Genomic DNA, 22,756 nt, shown 5'->3' on the forward strand with positions numbered 1-22,756 from the left:
CGCTCATGATGTTGGGGGTAACCTCCAACTCCAATCCAATCCAACACCACAGTGTTTTAGTCTTCTCTCTCTTCTTGTTTGTAACAGTGAAAAGCTTTCATGAGCTATATGTTTACTTATTCAACCCTAGTATACACATAAAAGTTTCGCAATCACTAATCCACAACATTGTAAGAAACAAATTTTTGAACTGAAGTGCAGGATTTCTGGACTATTCTTTTTGTAGTCAGTCTCATGTATCTGGTCAAAATATAGCTTTCCAAAGTAAATTTGGTTTCCTTCCTTGTGGTTATGTTATTCATTACAGTTTAGACTATTTTGCATTCCCTCTGCTACCTGGCAGATTATTATTTTTTTAAACGTACAGTAATATCCACTCTTCATGGTGTACATTTCTGTAGGTTTTGCCAAGTACACAGAGTTGTGTATCAATCAACAGTCACGAGAGAACAATTCCATCACTCCCAAATTCCTTTGCGCTGCCCCTTTGCTACCATCCCCTTGTCTTACTCCTTGCCCCTGAACATCATTGATTTATTTTCCTTCCCTAGAGTTTTGTCTTTTCTCAAATGCCATACAATGGAATCATAGAATAAATGGTTTTTCATATTTGGCTACTTTCCCTTAGCAAAATCAATCAATCAATCAATCAATCAATCAAACTGAGGTTTAATTTACATGCAATGCAATATACGCATCTTGAGTGTATAGTTTAATGTGTTGTGACAAATGCATACACTTAGGTAACCTATACTTCTTTTGAGAGGCAGAACATTCTCTTCACCCCGTCAAGTTCCCTCATGTCACATCTCAGTCAATCCCTGCTCCTTATCCCTCACCTCCACAACCTGAGTTTAGATGCAACCAATACTGATTTTTTTCTATCAGTTTTTTTTTTGCTGTTCTTAAAATTAATACAAATAGATTCATATAATATTTACTCTTTGTGTGGCTTATCTTGCTCAGTATATTCCTACAGTAAATTTTAATTAACTTATAATAGAAAATAAAATGTTTCCTATATACCAGAAGAATCATAAAAGCCTCATATATATGTTAACTAACTGAATCCTTAATACAAATCTACAAAGTAGGCATTTCATTGTTTCTATTTTACAGATGAAGAAATAATAGTTCTAGATCTGGGGTGGCCCTTCAGGGGTGTCACAAATTGAGGCAAAGGAATTAGGCATTTGCATGCCTCATATGAACTAGTCATTGGAAATGGGTTGCCCCTTGAGGGTGGACATAAATGTAGGTGTGGCGCCCTCCTTTGGCCCAAGAGAATTCCAGAGGGAATGGCAGGACAAGCCATTAGAACACTTCCAGCAGTTGGAGGAATGAGTGACTTAGTCCTGAAAGAATCTGAGAAATATATCACTGTCACCATTATGGCCCAACACTTAATGCCACTTGGATACACTAGCTTCTTAAAAGTAAATGCACACAGGATTCTGGTTGGTCCTCTTAGTATCTGCATCTTGGTTGCAGAAACTTTCAGAGGAAGAACAGATTATAGACAGCTCTCAAAAGCAGCTTTTCATGGTGTTGCAACTGGTACTTTTTTTAATGATTTGAGAGAGAAAGAGGGAGAGCGAGCGAGTGTCTTAAACAGTACCTGACATATACATTATACTCAATAGATAGACTAGATAGACCATGTTAAGAACATGGACTGCCTGGGTTCAAATCTGGGCTCCACCATTTACTAGCCAGGGAGCTCAGGCAAGTAACAGGAAACTACCATGTTAGTTTTCTCTACTGTAAAATGAGGACAATAACAGTATATATTTCCTTAAGCTTACATTGAGTACTCAGTAATATCCATAAGGCATTCAGAAGAGTGCCTCATCTACAGGAAGGACTATGTAAATATTTAGTCATTTATTAATGTACTGAAATAATCCAGTATAAAAAATGATCCAAATATAAGGAACAATTCACAAGAAAAAAACCTAATCCTGAATGTACTTGTACATCAAAATACATTAAGAAAGATGACATAAATGACAAAAAAGTGTTAATCCATAACCCATAGCAGACGACTTTAATAACATATCTATCACTAAATAAATTTGAGGACAGAAATCTTAAAGTACATACTATATCTGAAAACACAATTAGCTTGAGTTTATGGGTACATACTCTACATCTAAAACTTAGAGAATAAACATTATTTTCAAAGAAACATGAAACACTTATAAAATGTGACCAACTAAGAGGCTTACCAGTTAGATATTGCATTTAGCTGGACAGGAACAGAACATCACCTTAAAAACAAACTAAAAAAAGGACTTTAGCTTTAACCAGTTAGAGGCTACTTTTAATCATATAAGGACAAGTCTGGGAACAAGCAGTCCAGAGCAGATACTGCCAATCAGAAGTTTTGGAGATGCCCATATCATTGTAATTTTTTGCTGCACTGTGGTTTTTGTTATCATGATCAAAATATAGCTCTTCCAACTCTTGGACTTGAGTCCATTTCCAAGAGAAAGAACGGGTAAGATGAACAGGATACAGGTGAGGCAAACAAGCCCAATGATGTTCTCCCCAGTGACTTCTACCTACTTCTTATGGTCAGGAGAGTAAGGCAATACTCCTCTGGGCTTCAAAGAAGCCTTACAGATTATTTTCAATCCTGCTCATTGACAACTTGAACAACAATAAAAACATTTTTTAAAGTAAGTAAGTAGGGGACAATGGACATTGGGAAAGAAGCTAAACAAATTGCCATACTAGGGTAGAAAGGTAAAAAAAGAATCAGCATCAACTCCACTTACCTGACAATAACGCCTTTAAACTATTTAAAGTACGCAGTAAATATAGCTTAATTTCCACTACAGTAAAGAATTTACTCAGGAGATATTCAGAAATGTCTTTCTGGATATGCTATGTACTAATATTTTTAAAGAGTAAATAATAGCAAACATATTACATACAAAACTATGGGACATAACTTAAGGTTTATTTTAGGGTACAGCTATAGATATATGTTTATACTGAAACAAAAGACTAAAAACTAACGGATGAGTGGCCCAATCTTAGGATGAGACACTGAGGAGGATGGCAATCCCACACTCACTATTCTTTCCATACCCAGTTTATTTTGTGGCCACTCAGTTAAGAGCTGAGGCATCCTCAGACTGACTACTTTTCTAGGGTTTGCCTCCAATGTAGGTTCTCACAAATCAACAAAGAATCACTAAAAGATTTTTCAAAATTAATACACTCACAACTTTTGCATCCAGAAAAAACTTGGTATTTTTCCTAATGTAGGAGGTATTAGTCAAGGCATCCCCTTGATCTTTATATTCATAAGTGTCTGCAGGGAATTCTCAGCTTCCTAAGGAATGTGGAAAAATGACTTTTCCGGACTGATGACGTTCAACAGGACTCTCTCTCCGGGATAAATAATCATGCTTCTTAGAAACTGAGAGGACATTCAAGGCTTTCCCACAGTAACTGTGTTCAGAATCTCTCCCCATCTTTTGCTCGGTAATGCGAACACTTGTGCTGAAGGGTTTTCCACATTCTTTCTACGAATATTCCTTGGTAGTGATTTCTCACATGGGCTCTCAGTGATGGGAGTCCGTGAAGGTTTCTGCATTCTGATGATCTTAAGGTTTTCTTAGTCTGAACTGTCGCATGACTCCCTAGAAATATCACAAAGGCTTTCCTACAGCTACTGTCTTCTTCAGGTTTCTCCCCATAAGTAATCTTTTGTGGACGCTGGGGTGAGTCTGAGTTGCAAGCTTACCACAAAGATTGCACGCATGATGTTTCTCTCCAGAGTGAATTAACACGACTTCTTAAAGGCTACTTCATATAGACTAGGTTAAAAGAACGAGAGTCCGCTAAAGGCTTTTCTTCACTGATTTCATGGCAAGCTTCTCAGATGGTTCCTTATGATCTGCTACTATACATACCCTGTGTAGTTTCTTCCCACACTGTGTGAGCAATACAGTCTGGAAGAAGTGATAACAGGTTCTTCCGAGGCTAGGTCAAAAAAGACAATGTGGCTTCTGCATTAGCGCTCCCATAGATCAAATGCTTTGGGAGGAACCTGCTGCTACATAATGAAGATACTTATAGCCCTGTGGAGAGTGAGGTAATGAAGGTTCCCTGCCAACAACTGGCCTTAATGTGCCAGACATGTGAGCTAGCCATTTTGGAAGAAGATTCTTCAGCAGTAAACTCAGATGAGCGTTGCTCCAGCTCACATCTTGGCCTCACCTCATGACAGCTCCTGAGCCAGAACTACGTAGCTAAGCCATTTCCAAATCCCTGACCTACAGAAACTGTGAGATAATTAACGTTATGTTGTCTGAAGCCACTGTGCTTCGGAGGGAAATTTGTTATGTAGCAACAGCTAACTCATACATCTAGTGAGTTCCCATCAGTTGTCTGAGAATTAAGAAATCAATGAATGCTTTCCTAGTTATTGTATTCATATCCACCTATTATGTATTCTCTTGTGCACAGAAAGGTAAGAGTTAGTGGTGAAAGATTTTCCACAATGATTACATTCATAGGGTTTTTCTCCAGTGTGAGTTCTCACGTGTTTCTTAACAGCTGAGAGATTATTAAATGCTTTCCCACAGTTACTGCATTCATAGGGTTTCTCCCCAGTATGAATTCTCTTGTGCACAGTAAGAGAAAAGCTACTACTGAAGGATTTTCCACACTGATTACACTCATAGGGTTTTTCTCCAGTATGAGTTCTCATATGCTGTGTCAGATATGAGCTCTTTCTAAAGGTCTTCCCACAATTGTGGCACTCATAAGGTTTCTCCCCTGTATGAATACTATTGTGCCCAGTAAGGGAGGACCTTGTGCTGAAGGCCTTGCCACACTGATTACATTCATGGTGATTCTCTCTTGTATGAATTCTCTTGTGGCTTTTGAGATTGCAACTAGTGCGAAAAACATGGAAACACTGATTACATTCATAGGGTTTTTCTCCAGTGTGAATTCTCACATGCAGTCTAAGGGAAGAGGGATCATTGAAGGCTTTCCCACAGTCATTGCATTCATAGGGTTTCTCTCCATTATGTATTCTTTTATGAATAGTAAGGTAAGATCGACTGCTGAAGGATTTGCCACACTGATTACAGTCATAGGGTTTTTCTCCAGTATGAATTCTCTTGTGCTGAGTGAGGTTAGATTTTGTGCTGAAGACTTTAAAGCACTGGTTACATTCGTTGAGTTTCACTCCAAGATGATTTCTTTCCTGTTAATTGAGAGATGAATCATAACTGTAATTTATAGTATTTTTAATATTCAATAAATTTTTATGCATACGAACTCTCTTTCCCAGGAATTCTGTTATATTATTACAATTGATGTTTTGGCTATTTTCAGTGCTTATATATGACTTCTGCCCGGTCTGAGCTTTTAGAAGTTATAAAAGATGGATGCTTTGCTACAATTCCTTATCATTATTCACAGAGCATCTTCTGATAAACTCTGATAAACCACTTTGCATTTCTTTTTTTTTTTTTTAAGGATTTTATTTATTTATTTGACAGGCAGAGATCATAAGTAGGCAGAGAGGCAGGCAAATAGAGAGAGAGGTGGAAGCAGGCTCCCTGCTGAGCAGAGAGCCCAATGTGGGGCTGGATCCCAGGACCCTGGGATCATGACCTGAGCTGAAGGCAGAGCCTTTAACCCACTGAGGCATCCAGGCGCCCCAACCACTTTGTATTTCAACAGCCAATATTCTGGTCACATTTAAGAAAATATTTACTTGTGGAAACTCCCAGTGATGAAACAAGTTTGGAGCCAACTTATAGTTTTCCCCAAATTCACAGCTTTTCACAGAATCTCTCCAGAGACACAATTTCCCAAGGTGTATATGACTTTCCTTTAATGACTCTGTTTACTTTGCAACTTTTCTAACTTATTCTCCTACTGTGGAAAAAAATCCAGAAATCAGCCATATTAATCTTACCGCTTTTATACCACTGGAATGTTCTTTTCTAAAATCATGCTTCTTGGGAGTTAACCATTTGGCTTTAAGTACTGTCTCCAAATCTGGGGAAAAAAAAAAAAAAAGAAAAGAAAAGAAAAGAAATTTAAGTTGATGGAGAAAAGAAATAGTAAAGTGCACATATGAGTAAATGCAGACTCTCAGGGATCAGCATTTTGCCATGAAAGCGCAAGGAGTATGAAAATTGTAGATATTCAAAAAATGATTCTAAAAGGATTAAGACTAATCAGAGATTTAAGAAGAAGGGATTATCAGGAATGCAAAGTAGGAAGGCATTGAACAAAGTGCTCATATGAGATTTATTTAAAAAGGAAAAGGACTATTATAGCATTGTATGGTGACAGATGGTAGCTATACCTCTGGTGAGCATAGTACAACTTAAGAAACTTGTCAAATCATGACACTGTACACCTGAAACTAATGTAACATTGTATGCAATTACACTTTAATTAAAAAAAATGAAAAGAAATGTCTTTTCCCCCCCTGCCTCTGACTCCAAGGTAATGTATGAGATACTTAACAAAAGGCAAAAAAGAAAGAAAGAATGTACACAAGGAAGCTCATACCAAATGTTCTTGACCATCTTTGTCAGAGAAAAAGACACTGTATAAACTTCCCTGTTTGACGTTTCCTAAACGTTAATACTCCCATGCCCCAAATCACTGACCAGAGCTATTCCTCAAAATGACTCATATCCACCCATCCACCTGATGCTCACCTGGACAGGTGCCTGGGAGAACTCCCCGCTCCTCTGTCACCACCTTGTCTTCTTGTTCCAATTGGGAGATCAGACTGGGTTTATCAACATGATACCCTATTCACAGAGAAAAGACAGAAGATGTTGGGTGACTGTACAGGTGACAAGCAACCCCATGAAACTGGAGCCAACAATTCTGAAGATGATCAAGTATGGCTTTTGCAGCAGTGGAATAACTACACATAAATTGTAATGAATATAGTAACTCCCAAGAAATAAAAATTCAAGCACACCCAATACCGAAGTGACAAGACATACACTGTCCCAAAGTCCATGTCTAAGTTTACATACATACTTTAGAAGCTCTAAAGCTTTTAACCATGGAGAATGTAAAGTCAGGGTAAGGAACAGCTATTCAGTTCACAGGGAAGGCATCAGACAGAAAGTGCCATGAGGGCGGGGACCACATCTGTCTCATTCATCACTGTATTCCTAACCCCAGCATAGACCCAGGGGCACAGAAGTGCTCCAGAAAGACTGGTGAGAAGAGACAATAGTGAAAACTGAGGGATACTGAACCAACAGTCCCGAACTCTAAAGAATAAACTGGGGAAAGCCATCAGAATCAACTTTATCAGAATTTTGGAAACTTATCAAAAGTTCATAGCAACTTGGAAATTGTTTACTCAAGGACAACAACCAGCTGACATTTTCACTGACCCCTGTCTCATCCTCTATTCCCTGCTTTGGCTGCAACCTTGAAGATGAGAGCCCACATTCCTAGTAACAGAGGGAGCAGGATGGATCTTATTCCAAAGTTCTGTGGTTGTTTTGATCTTTCTGAAGGTTTGGCTCCAAGGTCTTGACTTTATTTATCTAATCTCGAATTCTCCAAGGGCTGAGCTGGGTACTCAGTGGGGATGTACTGAATACATTTCAAAGAAAATATATTAGCCACCACTGCCTGAGGCCTATGATAAATATATCATAGGAAAACAAAAGACTGTCCAAGAAACTTGGGAGGAAAAATATGGAATAAGATGTTCTGGGGAATTTTTAAAAGTTGCCCCCCCCCCCCCAAAAAAAAAAAAGTTGCCCTCCCATTTCTTTGAATCTAGAAGGCTAGGATTGGGCACATGCTCATAAAAGACCTGAAACAGCACTAAGTCCTCAGCTTTGGCTGATCTTTAAGTTCTGCACAAGCAGAAAGTGAAGATTATGGCAGAGTTGTAAACTGCCTGCTGATGTGAAGGTATGTTCCCAAACACACACATGGAACACATCTGCAGAGACAATAGGTTTTTACTTTTTGTTCCAAGCCTTTAAAAAAATCTTTAACCATGAAGTTAACAAAATAGTTTTCTGGGACTACACATGACAAGTACGGACATTACAAAATTAGTTCAGGAGTATCATTAAACATATATACAACAAGCAACAACAACAAATTTTGGTGATGGGGAAAAACCTGATTCCAGAATTCCCATACAATAATGTTCCAAATGTCCATTTTGCAACAACAATATTTTGAGGCAGGAAAAGAAATAAAAGTGTGGCCCATTACAGGGAAAAAAAAAAAAATTCCCCTCTGAGGAAGCCCAGCCATTAGACTTAGTAGTCAAGGAATTGAAATCAACTATTTTAAAGTATGCTCAAAGACGAAAAGAAAACTGTGTATAAAGAATAAAGGAAACCATAAAGATGAATTCTCATAAAATAGAACACATGTTAAAGAAACAGAAATTACAAAAAGAACCTACATAGAAATTTTGGAGTTGAAAAGTACAAAAACTAAAATGAAAAAAAGTCAGAAGAGCTGTTGAGCGGCAGATATTGGCAGGAAGAAGAAAGAATCCATAAGCATGAAGACAGGACAATTTCTATTACCTCAATGGAAGAAGAGAAAGAAAAAAAAAAATGAAAAAAAAAAAAAAAAAACCCAAAACAAAAAACATGAACAGAGCCCTAAAGACCTGTGAATACCATCAAACATACCAACAGACACATCATGGGAGTTCCTTAAGTGGAGAAGAGAATGAGGTAGAAAGAATATTTGAAGAAATAATGGCCAAAAACTTCCAAAAAAACTGATGAAAAACACAAATGGACACAACCAAGAAGTTTAAGAAACCTCAAGTAGGCTAAACGGAGACACAGAGATTACTAGCACGTCTATCCTACAAGAAATGCTAATGGGAGGCTTTCAGGCTGAAATGAAAGTATAATGGGTATTAACTCAAATCACTCAAAGAAACAGAGAATCGGATAAATGAAAATACGTAAACCAAGAATAATTATATTTTTGGTTTGAAATTCTCTTCTTTTTCTTACATGACTTATAAGAGAAATGCCTAAGCCCATAATTATGAATCTATGTTAATGGGCACAGAAGGCATAAACATGCAATTTGTGACAAAGCAATATAAAGGGAGTGTGTGTGTGCAAACACCTATACAAGAGCAAAAATTTTGTATGCTGTTGACACAAAGTTGGTACTAAACCAAAACAGACTGCTGTAAGTTAAAATGTTAATTGCAGTTCCGCAGGACAACTATGAAAAAAAATTAACTAAAACACACAAAAAAATGACAGGGCATCCAAATGGTCCCCTAGAAAACATCTAACACAAAAATAATAATGAAAGAACTAAGGAACAAAAATGGTATAAGACATGTAGAAAATAGCAAAATGGCGTATGTGGGTCTTTATTAGTAACTATCTTAAATGTAGATGGATTAATCTGTCCAAATAAAAGGCAGATTTTGGCAGAACAGATAAGAAATATCCAATTATATGTTATCCATGAAAGACTCAATTTACATCCAAACACACTAAGAGGTTGAAAGTCAACGGATGGAAAGATATATTCCAAGCAGAGAGCAACCAAAAGATAATGTAGCTACATTAATTTCAGGCAAAACAGACTTTAAGATAAAAACTGTTATGAGACACAAAGATATTCTTTAATGATAAAAAGGTAATTCATCCAGAAGATGTAGCAATTACAGACTAATAAAAACAGAATTCTACAGTACTAGATTTCAAACTGACATAATTGAAGGGAGAAAGAAATGGAGAATTCTATAATAGTTGCAGACTTGAACATCCCACTTCAAACAATGGGTAGAACAACTAGTTAGAAGGTTAACAAGGAAAAGGAGGACTTAAACAATCCTACAACCTCACCAGACCTAACAGACATATAAAATATTCCGCTCCACCACAGAATACACTTTCATCCATATACATATGGAACCTCCTGATCAGACAGACCATATGTTAGGCCATAAAATGAGACTGAATAAATTTAAAAGCAGTGAAATCATAGAAAGTATTTTCTCTGAATATAATAGAATCAAATAAAAAAATCAGTGACAGAAAGATGTGTCTTGGAAAACTTGATACTGTTAAGGTGACAATACTAACCAAAGTGATATACTGATTCAGCACAATCAGCACCAAAACTCCAACAGCTCTTACTTGAATAAATGGACAAACTTGACCCTAAAATTCATGTGGATTTGCCAAGGATCTCAAATAGAGGAGTCTTGAAAAGGAACAAAATAGGAATTCTCACAATTCCTGACATCAAAACTTAGGTCAAAGCTGGAGTACTAGACACACCACAGCACCAGCACAAGGAGACACAGAGATTAACAGAACAGGATTGAGTGAGCGTAAACCCGTATGTCTGTGGTCATTTCAATTGTCAAAAAACAATTCAATGGGGGAAAAAACAGTCTCCTACAGAAGTGGACATTGCTGCTATAAGCACTGGGGTACAGGTGTCCCTCTGAACCAGAAATTTTGTACCCTCTGGATAAATACTGTTGATAGGGTGGCTCTGTTTTTAACTTTTTGAGGAATCTCCACCCTGTTTTCCAGAGTGGGTATACCAGTTAGCCTTCCCAGCAACAGAGCAAGATGGTTCCCGTTTCTTCATATCCTCACAAACACCTGTTTCTTGTGTTATTGATTTTCGCCATTCTGACAAGGAAAGTGCGGTGGTACCTCACTGTGGTTTTGATGTGTGTTTCCCTGATGCTGAGTGATGCTGAGCACTTTTTCATGTGTTTGTTGGCCATCTGGATTTCTTTGGAAAAATATGATTTCACTCATATGTGGAATTTAAGAAACAAAACGAACAAGCAAAGGCGGAGGGGAAGAGACACAGAAACCCAGAAACAGACTTTTAACTATGAAGAACTCTGGTGTGTCAAAGGACACAAATAAAATCAAGACACACCACCACATGGGAGAAATTATTTCCGAATCATATTTTGGATAAGGAATCAGCGTTCACGATATATGACCAATCTTTATAGTCCAAGAACAAAAGATAAACAACCGAATTTCAAATGGGCTTGAACAGACACTTCTCCACAGAAGACCTACAAACCGCGGACTACTTCGTGAAAAAGTGCTCAAGTCATTAGTGATGAGGAAATGCAAATCAAAACCACCACGGAATCCCCCTTTGCAACCATGAGGATGGCGACCCCTGGAAAAACAAATGTTGGGGGGATGCGGGGAAACGAGAGCCCTCACACCTCCGCGCAGCTGCCGTGGAAAACGGTGCGCAGCTCCCCAAAAGGCTAAACGTGGTAACGCATGACGCAGCCTTCCCCTCCCAGACCCGTACCCAGCAAAAGCGGAAACACGTGGAAAGGACAGCCTGGACACAAATATTCACAGCAGCACTGTCTGCAACAGCTGGTCAGTGCGAAGCCACCAAATGCTTATCAACCAATGAATGAATTTTAAAAATGTGCATGTGATTCAGACACGATGAGGAATAATGAGCTGGTACAGGCCAGGCCATAGCTGGACCTTGAACGACTATGCTGCCGAAAGCAAGAAGCCAGACAAAAGAGATCAGATCTTGGGGAACGCGATGATATGAACTGTTCTCAACAGGCGCGGCCACAGAAACAGGAGGCAAACTAGTGGCTGCCGGTGGGGGGCAGGGGGAAAGGTACCGGGTACTGAGCACTTCCGGGGGCGGGGCTGAGAGGGGCTGACACTGTTCCCCATTTGGACGGTGTTCTAGCTGCAGGGCAATGCCAATGCAGCAAAAGCTGCTGCGCGGTACGCTTTAGAATAGTTACAATGGTGAATTTTATGGTATGGGAATGTTATGACAATTAAAAAAAAAAAAAAGGACAAAAGGAAGTCTTGTCACCTGAGTCATTCAATAAATGCAGGGCTGAGGCGGGGCTTACCCAGGGATGCCAGGTTCCTGCAGTTCTCCCGCATCACGTCTCTGTACAGTGTTCTCTGAGAGGGGTCCAGCAGTGCCCACTCCTCCTGCGTGAACTCCACGGCCACATCCTCGAAGGTCACCAAGTCCTGAGCCGTCATAAGAATCAAGGCTTAGCCAAGGACTACCGCCACCAAGTTGATAAGGGGACAGGAACAGAAACGGGGAACCCCAAGCTTAAGATACACGGGCAGGGTTCTGAGCTGTGCTCTCCACTGCTTCTGGGCTCAGCCTGCAGTGCTCCTCTCCTATCTACTGACACCCACTGCCAAGGTGAAATGTACCTCTAACACATAGGTGAGTCCCTTATTCCCGGGAGACTGTGAAATCCTGCAGTCTTATCTCCCTCAGTCTCGGGGTTGAGCATAGGCCCGGGACATGGCAGATGCCAGAGAAATACTTGGTAAATGAATGAGTGATTTCCTCACAGCCATCAATCACTTGAGTCTAGGACACTTGAGTTTACCTTCCCCTTAAAATTCTCAGTGGGACAGGACGTAGCCAGTGACCGTGGAGGAAGCTTTGCCGCGTAGAAAGTGTTGACAAACACGGCAGCTGGCTGGGCAGCCCCTCACCCCCATCAGAGGCCCGGAGACCCTGCGCTGCCCGAGGCCTGGTTTGGCTGTGGGGCTCCAGGTCACTGAGAGATAATCCGACCGCTGATCAAGGGAATGATAATTTGGAAAAAGGGGTATCTGACTCACCGGTAACCAGCTTGTCAGGAAGCCATGCACCGACCCTTCCTCCTCTGTGCATCCTTTTTGAGGAGAGGCTGAGAACAGGGAAGGCTGAGCTGGAGAAAAAGAAATGAGTCCGAGGAGGTCGGGATGGCTCTGTATTCTAGCACTCACCTGTGGGGAGGCTTGCCCACCTACCTGACCATACCCCAACACACACACACGCACATGCACACACACACACATGCACACACAGCTTTCACAGGAGGCAGAGAAGAGCCCTGTCTCACCAAGGCCAAGACTCTTACTGCACTGGAGGAAAAGGCGAGAGTTCTCATTTCACAGTGGAGGAAACTGAAGTTCAAGGGCCAGCACTGTTATTTTATCAAGTTTACAGAAAGAATTTGAGGCATAATTCAAAAACTCCAATATTCACCACACAGGTGACATCTTCACAGTCGCCCAAACCAGCAACACCCCAAATCCCAAGAACCACATGGGGCCCCTGTGATTCCCGCTCTGTGGTGCAGGGGCCTTTAATGCTTGGACTCTGGGGACTCCCGAGCTTACCACAAGTGGGGGACAGAACCACAGCCGTCATCCTGTGACTCAGACAGAGAACCCGGACGCTCCTCCTCTCGTCCCCACCGCGCACGCAGGCCAGGTTCTGGAAGAAACGGGGAAACAGGAGCCTTCACAGCCTCTCTCCCTCCCCAGGCTACTGAGGACGGACCTGTCGCAGCCTGCCCACCGTGTCCTCCTTGGAAGCACACGTGGGGTCTCCAGTCCTGGGTCTTTACTTTGCTCAGAAGGGGATGAACGTAGGCCATGTGACGGCAGAACTTGTCCTCTTGTCCTAACCGGTACGACCAGCGCGGGCCTGCGCCGCCCAGGGAAGCCTCAGGCTCACCGAGTCTCAGGGCACGTTCTTCCCATCCAAGTGCTTGTCGCACACACAGCCCCAGCTGCGACCCTTTACCAGCTGGACACGCTGGCACCTGCCTCCCATCAGTCCTTCCCCCACCAGTCCCACCACCGTCAGATGACGTCAGAGGGCCAGCGGATGACCCTCACTGGGTATGACGTCAGAGGGCGAGCGGATGACCCTCGCTGCGTTGCGAGGTTCCCCCATCCTCGCCGGCCGCACCTTCCTTCGCCTCCCAGACGCGCCCTCGTTCACTCCGCGTCTCTCTACCACACCAAGGACTCGGTCCAGCCGCTCTCCTGCTCCTCAGGCAAGCCCTGTCCTCCCCCGCTTGGATCTCACGATCTCATCTCTCCACCCACCCTCACACCTGCCCAGCAGCGCTCCCACCAGGCGTGATTCCAAACCTCTGCCTGCTCTGTCGTGCTGCCACCTCTAGGGCAACACGGTCACAAACACGCAGAGCCCCTGACCCTGCGCGGCACCCTGTACGGCCGTGCCGCTCCCTACCCGCGCACCTGCTCCCATCTCTTTATGCCCCACATGCCCTCCCTTCTTCCCTCCAGAGGAACCAGCTTCCTAAATGGTCCTCGGTGACCCAAGCCTCCTGGTGTCCACACCCACCTGCGTGAGGCTGATCCGCGTGACAAGAGTACCCTGGAGGTGACTCGGAGAGGACCTGAGGCCTCCCTCCGACAGCAGCACCGGTGTGCCGGCCTGGAAGCCAACTGCCTTGGCAGAGAACCCTCAGCGCCCGGCAAGACTTCAGAGTGCTGCAGCCCCAGTGGACATCCCGCCGGCAACTCATCAAGTCCCTGAGCTAGAACCTTCTAGCTGAGCTGCTCTGAATTCCTGAACCACAAAAACCATGAGAGATGCCACATGATCATTACTGTCTTCAGTCGCTGAGGTTTGGGACAATCTGTCCGGGGACAACAGATAAGAAACACACCCTCGCTTGCAGCAGCTGGTCCTGCCTCCTACTTCTCAGAGTAACGTTCACGGGAGGAACTCTACCTGCCCACGTAGCCCCCCCCCCCCCCCCCTCCAGCGGCCACATGCACCACGGTTTCTGCCCTCCCTCCTGTTCCAGACTCGAGCTGCCCCCGTTCTGTATCAGGTCAGGGTCTGCAGCTCTGTTCTGGGCTCTGTCCCGCCTGCTGTTCGAGGAGCTGCGCACAACGGACTGTCTCATGCCTGCCCTGCCCTTCCGGCCCCACCACTCTACTGGACCCTTTCTTACACCGTGGAAACCCGATGCAGTGTTTTTCAGTAGTGAAATCAATCTATCTTCCGTTTTCTCTCTTTTACTACCCAGCCCCTCGCTCTCTGATCCCAGGCACAGGGGCTCGCTCTGACTCATTTCCTCGCATCCCACCTCCTCCTCAGCCCAGAACCCTCTGGTTTTCACTACTAGCATTTCAAGGACATGACCCTTGGTGGAACCTCCCCTGATTTCCTATCTTACTCTTAATAACAGAGATGCACACAGCAACTACACAGATAACTTTTTTTTTTTTTTAAACCTGTCAGATCAACAGACCTAGTGGACCACATCTCCTCTTGGCAAGCCTGTCTGGAAAGGCACGCTCATACACTGCTGGACATAATTCCCAAGGAAGGAAAATTGCCAGCTGCAGGCAAAATGTGGCAACATTTACACCTTCCTGGCCAACCACAATCTAGGAACCTATCTCAGGATACACAAATACTAAAGGACAAGGACACAAATACTAAAGGTCAAGGGTGTGATGATTCACCCCGGCCTTATTTAGAATATCAAAGGACCATCAATAGGGAAGCAGCTCAATGAACTAGGGAGTACCCACAGAATGAAGAAACTCTCCCAGCCAAAAAAGAAACAGATGATCTCTAGGTATTGATAGACATTCTTATCTCCAATAAGTTTAAGTGAAAAAGATTAAATTAGAATTAAGTGAATTAAAAAATTTTAATTTTCATTAAAATTAAGTGAAAAAAAAAAGTTTCAAAGCAGTGTCATCCCTATAAAAAGGGATGTTTCCTAGGGAACGAATGCCTCCTTTCCCTGGAGTTCGGGAATCAAATGTAACTACATAGAACCGAGCTTCTTGAGGTCTGTGTGCCCTCCCTGCACCCAAAGGATCAACGCAATAAAGGCTGCTGAGTGTGAGCAGGGAGGGGAACCTGGGACACTAAGAGTCTGGGCCGGGTGGAGAGAGCGTTCAGGGTCTCTTTGCCTCCTGTCCCAAAGGTGTCCAGACTCCACTCCTCAGAATCTGTGAACGTGTGAGCTTCCACGCACAAGGGACTGTGGAGCTGTGATAAGGTAAGGCCCCCGAGATGTGGACAGTATCCAGAATTATCCGGGTGAGCCCAAGGTCATCACAAGAGGCCTTACAAGAGGGAGGTAAGGTGGTCAGGTCAGAGAAGGAGCTGGGATGATGGAAGCAGGAGTCAGAAGCCACAAGCCAAGGAAGGCAGGTGGCCTCTATGAGACTGTAAGGGCCTATTTAGCCAGAGCAATTCCATCCGATTAAACAGTAATTTTGTTGTTTATGCAGTAAAACTTAAACTGATGCCCCTCCGCCCACGCCCCAGGACTTACTTAAAAGCAAGTCCGGGAAACCAGTCCCAGGTAACAAAGCCCAAATACAAGGGCGGGTCAGGCCAGGTGGAGACATCTGATCAGTGGGGGCACACACTGTCTCCCTAGCTACCAAAGAATGTGGGCCCCACCTTTTGGGTGCCAATTCTGACCAAGGTGATAGGCTAGTTCAAATAGCTACTATAGAATAAACTGTGATTCAGTTGGTCACTTGTGTGTGACCGAGCATGACTGTGCAGCTTTCTCTGTGTGTTGCAATCCCATCGGTCACCTGTGTGTGGCCAGGCTCAACCACATGGCCCTTGCCCTTTAAAAGTTAGCCGGTAAGGCTGGGGGGGGGTCGTCCTCTCTTTAAGAGGCAGCTCTGACGGGTTGGTTTGATTCTCGATGCTTGGCATGAAATAAAGCTTTGCTTGACTTTCGCGTTGTATCAATCAGTCTCGTTCCTTTGATTACGGACCCATCAAGATGGAAGACACAGGAAAGGAGTCTCCCCTAGAGCCTCTGGAAGGAATGCAGCCCTGATGACCACTGAGGGTCTGCCTTCCAGAATGGGAGAAGAAATCCGTGTTGCTGTCCCAGTCTCCGGTCATTTGTTCCAGCAGCCACAGACCACTGCTGTGGAGCCTCCTTCCGTTTTGCAGCGGCAGGGTGTCTCCTTTCTCCCCACCAGGGACCCGATCTGCACTTTGGAAGAGCCCAGTCACAGATGAGCCATGAGAGGGCTGGGATCCAGCCGCTCCCGGAGCCCCTGAGGAAAAGCAGGCTAAGCAGATACCTGGGGCACTTTCAGGTTCTGAGGACCCCATCAGGGTCTTCTGGCAGGTGACATGTCACAGGAGGGCAGAGGAGTCTGTGCTCAGTTTAGAGATTCAGTGACGCCTGCAGCGGATGCATGTCCGCGCTGGAAGAAGGTTGGAGAGGATGGGCCACCTGAAGCCAGTGCTGCCCAGCAAAACTTTCTGGGATGCCGGAGATGTCCTCTAACTCTGCTCTGTCCAGCTGGTAGCTACAGCCACATGTGGATACTGAGCCCTTGAAATGTGGCCAGGACGAGTGAAAAAAAAAAATGAAATTCTGATTGTGTTTCTTATTGGTTTCATTGAAATAGCTACAGGTGACTCGTGGTTCCCGGAGTAGACAGGGAAGCCGTGGACTGCTCAGGCATGACTTCTTCCAGGATGCGGAGGAGGGGGCCTATGAGTGGCAAAGCAGGATGAAAGCATGGGCCTGGGTGAGGGGGAGGCCTGCAGGTTCACATGGACAGGAGCTGGGGGCAGAGGAAAGGCCCGGTACCATCTGACAAACGCAAGCACGAATGAAAGCATCATTTCATTTTCTCAGTTCTGAACTCCCGGGTCTCCTCTTCGCACTTCTTTCCTACTCCACAACCACCATCCGGGCTTAGGGAACCCCACCTTATCCATAACCTCACTTCCTCTTACCATGCCCGGTCTTGCCTCTGAAGTCTTCCTTCTGAATCCTGAAGTCCATTTTGATCCACATGCACAGACCAAAGGTGAATCACGTCCTCCCAGTGCTCACATCGCTACCATGTCCTCTACTAGCCCCAGAGCAGAGTCCAATCTAAGACCTGACCTAGTCCAGCCTGCCCTGCTCTGTGCTCCCCACTTTGCTGGCTCGGCTCAGCCATTCAGGTCTTCCCAGCTCATGGAGGACACAAGGCTCTCTCTCTCCTGCTCTGGGGTTGTCTTTATGCCACTCCCTTTGCCTGAAATGCTCTCTTGAAAATACTCCCTTGCTCCAAAAACTCTACAGCTAGCTAAATCTGACCCCAACCTCAGCCCTGAAGGTCAATATCAGCCCTTCTCAAGGCCTCCCTGTTCCCTCGACTGAGTTCTATGTGCCAAGATCCCACATCACTCCTGTCATGAGTTGTTTAAAATCACAATTCCTGGGGGCCTGGGTGGCTCAGTCGGTTAAGGGTCCTCCTTCGGCCCAGGTCATGATCCTGGAGTTCCAGGATTGAGCCCCACACTGGGCTTCCTGCTCAGTGGTGAGTCTGCTTCTCCCTCTGCCTGTCACCCTGCTTGTGCTCTCTCTAATAAATAAATAAAATCTTAAAAACAAGTAAAATTTAAAAAGTGGACTTTTGGAACTCCATCAGGATCAAAAGCTTTTGCACAGCAAAAGAAATAGTCAACAAAACGAAGAGGCAACTCATGGAATGGGAGAAGATATTTGCAAATGATACTACAGAAAAAGGGCTGATTTCCAAGATCTATTAAGAACTCTTCAAACTCAACACCCCCAAAACTGATAATCATGTAAAAAAAAAATGGACATAAGACATGAACAGACACTTCTCCAAAGACATACAAATGTCTAACACATGAAAAAAGGTTCATCATCATTAGCCATCAGGGAAATTCAAATCAAAACCACAGTGAGGTATCACCTTACACCAGTTAGAAGGGCCAAAATCAGCAAGACAGTAAACAACAAGTGTTGGAGAGGATGTGGAGAAAGTGGAACCCTCTTACACTGTTGGTGGGAATGCAAGTTGGTGTAAGCACTTTGGAAAACAGTGTGGGGATTCCTCAAGAAATTAAAAATAGAGCTTCCCTATGACCCTGCAGTTGCACTACTAGGTATTTACCCCAAAGATACAGATGGAGTGAAAAGAAGGGCCATCTGTACCCCAATGTTCATAGCAGCAATGGCCACAATTGCCAAACTGTGGAAAGAACCAAGATGCTTTTCAACAGACAAATGGATAAAGAGGTTATGGTCCATATACACAATTGAGTATTATGTCTCCATCAGAAAGGACGAATACCCAACTTTTGTATCAACACAGATGGGACTGGAGGAGATTATGCTGAGTGAAATAAGTCAAGCAGAGAGAGTCAATTATCATATGGTTTCACTTACTCACAGAGCATAAGGAATAACATGGAGGATATTAGGAGAAGGAAAGGAAAAGTGAATTGGGGGAAATCGGAGGGGGACACGAACTATGAGAGACTGTGGACTCTGAGAAACAAACTGATTGAGAGTTTTGGGGGGCCTGGGGGGATGGGTGAGCCTGGTGGTGGGTGTATTAAGGAGGGCATGGATTACATGGAGCACTGGGAGTGGTGCATAAACAACGAAATCTTGGAATACTGAAAAAAACACAGAATTAAATTAAAACAATTAAGTAATTTTAATTCCCTATTTAATTCTAATTCCCTATTGGAATCTAAGTTCCATGAAGGCAGAACAAGGTCAGTCTGGCTCTCCCAGGTCTCTGTTATCTGGCCCAGGGCCTGGCTCACGGAGAGCATGAGCCACGCTGGTTTGTCTAGAACTGTCCTGGTTTGAACACTAAATGTCCTGTGTCCTGGTAAGCCTCTCAGTTTCAAATAAACAAGGAGGGTTGCTCGCCATAAACTGTGCACTCAAAGAATATCTATTGCATGACAAATAAACACTCTCTTCCAAAACATTACAGGAAATCTAGAGTAAAATTGGGACACACGTGCACCCATACCATGGAATTAGTAAAACCCAACAACAGAAGACTACTTAACAGGATCCTCTGTAACATCAATTACCAGACTTATTTCAGAAAAGTTTTTTTTTTTTCTTTTAAAGATTTCATTTATTTATTTTAGAGAGAGCACAAGCGAGAGAGATCACAGAGGGAAAAGGAGAAGCAGACTCCCGCCTGAGCGGAGAGCTGATGTGGGGCTCAATCCCAGGACCCTGTGATCATGACCCGAGCCGAAGGCAGATGCTTAACCCATTTAGGCACCCAGGTACCTCTATTTCAGAAAACTTTTAAGAAATAAAAGTTAATTCCTGCCAGAAGGCAAGGTAGAGAGGACAGTCTTTGTGGAAACAAGTGCCCTACCTTCAACACACAAGTTGTTGGGTATTCCTCTAAATAATGTTAAATCTCATTATGAAAAAAAAAAAATCCATTGCTGGTCAATTCAATTTTAAATTTCTGTTACTAACAGAAAGAAGTTCAAAGAATTTTTCCCTCAGATGTCCATATATTTTTAATCCTTGTGGAGCATTTATAGGGCTTTAGATTTCAAACTGAATGGGTCTCGGGAACGCTGCTGAGAAGTCCTGCTAATCTTTAGTGGGAGAACCTGTAATATTACCTATGCATGTAAAAGTTTTATATATTTATCCTTACATATAAAATCCTGAAATTTTTAGTAGGACAGAATGCAAGAAAATCTGTATTTCTCTACCATTACATTTAGTGATTTACATATTTGTTTACTGTGTCCTTGTTTGCATATAAATGTATTTATTGCCTTATTTCCACACACATAACCACACTCACCTTAGTATCTTTCCTTTGAACATAATCCATCAAACATACAAATAATTTTTCTTAAGATACCCTCACTCGGGCATCTGGGTGCCTCAGTGGGTTAAAGCCTCTGCCTTCGGCTGAGGTTGGCTCAGGTCATGATCCCAGGGTGTGGGATAGAGCCCCACATCGGCATCTGGCTCTCTGCTCAGCGGGGAGCCTGCCTCCTCCTCTCTCTGCCTACTTGTGATCTCTGTCTGTCAAATAAACAAATAAAATCTTTAAAGAAAAAAAAAAACAACCCTCACTCTTAGCGGCTCTTCGTGTTTACAGCCTGAGCACAGGGGAAGCCCATCAACAGCTCATCTGCACAATGGAGGCTTCTGGAACCTGTTACAAGTTCCTCATGGTCCTCACCTGGTCACAAAAATCCACAGATCAGTGAGGCTGGTGGACCCTGAAGCTGGTTTTAACACAAATTTGAGTTCAAGAGATGCTTTTCTTGTCTGGGGGAAAAAAAAAAAAGACACAAAGATCGTTTTTGAGGCCTTTTTATAGAGAGTAATTGTTCATGGATAAATAGACCACCCATCCGTCTTTTTTTTTTTTTTTTCATTTATTTAAAGTGTAAATTTTGGCAGTGACTGGATTTACCAGATTCCCGACCAGCCATCTGCACCCCAAGTGGAAGAAAGCAGCATCATACTGTGTGTGCATCTGACTTACTCAACTCATCTGGCTGGATAAAGATTTTATGGTGACTATATATACACTTTATGTTTTTTTAAATTTTTTTTAAAAAAGATTTTATTTATTTATTTATTTGCGAGAGAGGAGGGGAGGAGGAGCGGAAGGGGAGGGAGAAGCAAGGAGCTCAGAGGGTTGCTGGATCCCAGGACCCTGAGATCCTGTGACCCGAGTGAAACCCCGGGGTCTGACGCTTAACCGACTGAGCCACCCAGGCGCTCAAAGAATGTCAGACACTTTCAACCGGGCTTGTCACTTAGGGGGCGGTAAGTGACTCAGCTGACTTTGAAACAATTTCCACGGCTGACCCAGGATTTCAGAGATGTGGGGGCCCTACAGCACGAAGTCCCGAGCCCGGCACTACAGATTAGGCATCGTCTTTTGGAGGAGGGGTGCTGCTCCGTGCACCGTAAGATGCTGAGCCGCAACCCCGGCCTCCGCCCGCTAGAAGCTAGCTGCGCCTCCCCACACCCCCATTAGTACAACCAAAACAATGCCTCCAGGCATTGCTCAAAGTCGCCTGCGGGGGCAAAACCAGCCCTCAGAGGTGGGGGGGGGGGGCGGCGGGGCCCGGAGTCGGGAGACACCGGCTTGGGACCGACCTGAGGAAACAGCCCAGGGGAGGAAACGGGACTCCGGCTGGGGACAGACGGACGCGGGGACGCCAGAGCCGGTGCCTGGAAATGCTCGCGGCCCGTGCCCCTCCCTGGGCGCCTACCGGAAGCCCCGGACCGCCCGCCGCGCTCCGAGTCCGGCCCCTCGCCCAGAGGCCAAACATACCACGTGAAACCGGTCCCCCGGGGAAGAGCGCACTCCCCACGCAGCAACCACCCGAGGCTTCTTCCACGGCACCGCCCCACGCTTCCGCTTCCGGTCTCGGGCTGGTCGCCTCGCGCCCCAGTTCCGGTCTCTGTGGAGCCGCCGCGGAGAGGGAAGTTTAGGGGCTCTGAGTTGGGTCGGGCGGGGTCGACCGCCGCGTTTCGCCGCCGCCGGCCAGGATTTCTGGGTCAGTGAGGGAGGGACCCACCGCCTCGGGCAGGGTTAGCACCGGGAACGGAGACCAGCCCTAAGGGGCGGGGCTGTGGGCAGTGCCAGGTGTCGGGGCGGAGACCAGGTCTGGGGGGTGCGGCTGTGGGCGGGAACAGCGAGAGGGCGGGCGGGCAGGTGGGCGGTGACAAGCTCTGGGGCGTGGCAATGGGCGGGGACGTAGTCGAGGGGAGGTACGGCGGGCGGAGACCAATTCCAGGGGCAAGAATGTGGCGGAAATAAGCTTGGCGGGAGGGACTGTGGGAGGAAATCAGCTCCGGGGGCGCGGCTGGAGGCGGGGCTTCACGGGTACCTCTGGACTGCACTAGCAACAGGATGCATAAGAAAATTTTCTGCAATCTTTCCTCCACGTTTACACAGCCTCACACAACTCTAAAGAAGGACTTGTACGTAGTTAGGGCTTTTATTTTTTTGTGCATGTTTGCTGTCTTAATTTCTTTAAAAATGGATTATGTATGCACATAGCTCTACAACTTGCCTTAGAGATCTAATGCTCTTTTAAAAATTTTGGTGGGACAGAGAGGGTACTAGTTCATAGATACACATACAGG

General features: G+C 44.4%; 1 protein-coding gene across 2 annotated transcripts; it reads right to left on the reverse strand.

The window, feature by feature from the left end:
- Window positions 1–1,869: 1,869 nt before the first annotated feature.
- On the reverse strand, window positions 1,870–22,268 carry LOC132010925 (zinc finger protein 558). 2 transcript variants are annotated; one of them, XM_059388920.1, is made up of 8 exons: window positions 21,939–22,267; window positions 20,829–20,917; window positions 13,194–13,290; window positions 12,651–12,739; window positions 11,909–12,035; window positions 6,708–6,803; window positions 5,951–6,033; window positions 1,870–5,230 (listed from the first exon to the last, which is right to left on the reverse strand). In XM_059388920.1, exons 3-8 carry the CDS (start codon window positions 13,222–13,224, stop codon window positions 4,448–4,450), a joined length of 1,209 nt encoding a protein of 402 aa, XP_059244903.1. In that variant the 5' UTR covers window positions 13,225–13,290; window positions 20,829–20,917; window positions 21,939–22,267; the 3' UTR covers window positions 1,870–4,447. The 2 variants fall into 2 exon arrangements, with proteins under 2 accessions (XP_059244903.1, XP_059244904.1); XM_059388921.1 differs by lacking the exon at window positions 20,829–20,917 and having other exon boundaries at window positions 21,939–22,268.
- Window positions 22,269–22,756: the final 488 nt, after the last annotated feature.

The sequence above is a fragment of the Mustela nigripes genome, chromosome 2, assembly GCF_022355385.1.
Source record: "Mustela nigripes isolate SB6536 chromosome 2, MUSNIG.SB6536, whole genome shotgun sequence".
In the NCBI taxonomy this organism is placed as follows: domain Eukaryota; kingdom Metazoa; phylum Chordata; class Mammalia; order Carnivora; family Mustelidae; genus Mustela; species Mustela nigripes.

Coding starts and splice junctions, on each gene's coding strand:
- LOC132010925 (XM_059388921.1), bottom strand. CDS start 13,224: ATGACGGCTGTGGTTCTGTCCCCCACTTGTG. Junction 6,804..11,908: donor CAGGAACCTGGCATCCCTGG/GTAAGCCCCGCC, acceptor CTCTGTGAATAG/GGTATCATGTTGATAAACCC. Junction 5,231..5,950: donor ATTCCAGTGGTATAAAAGCG/GTAAGATTAATA, acceptor CTCAATTAACAG/GAAAGAAATCATCTTGGAGT.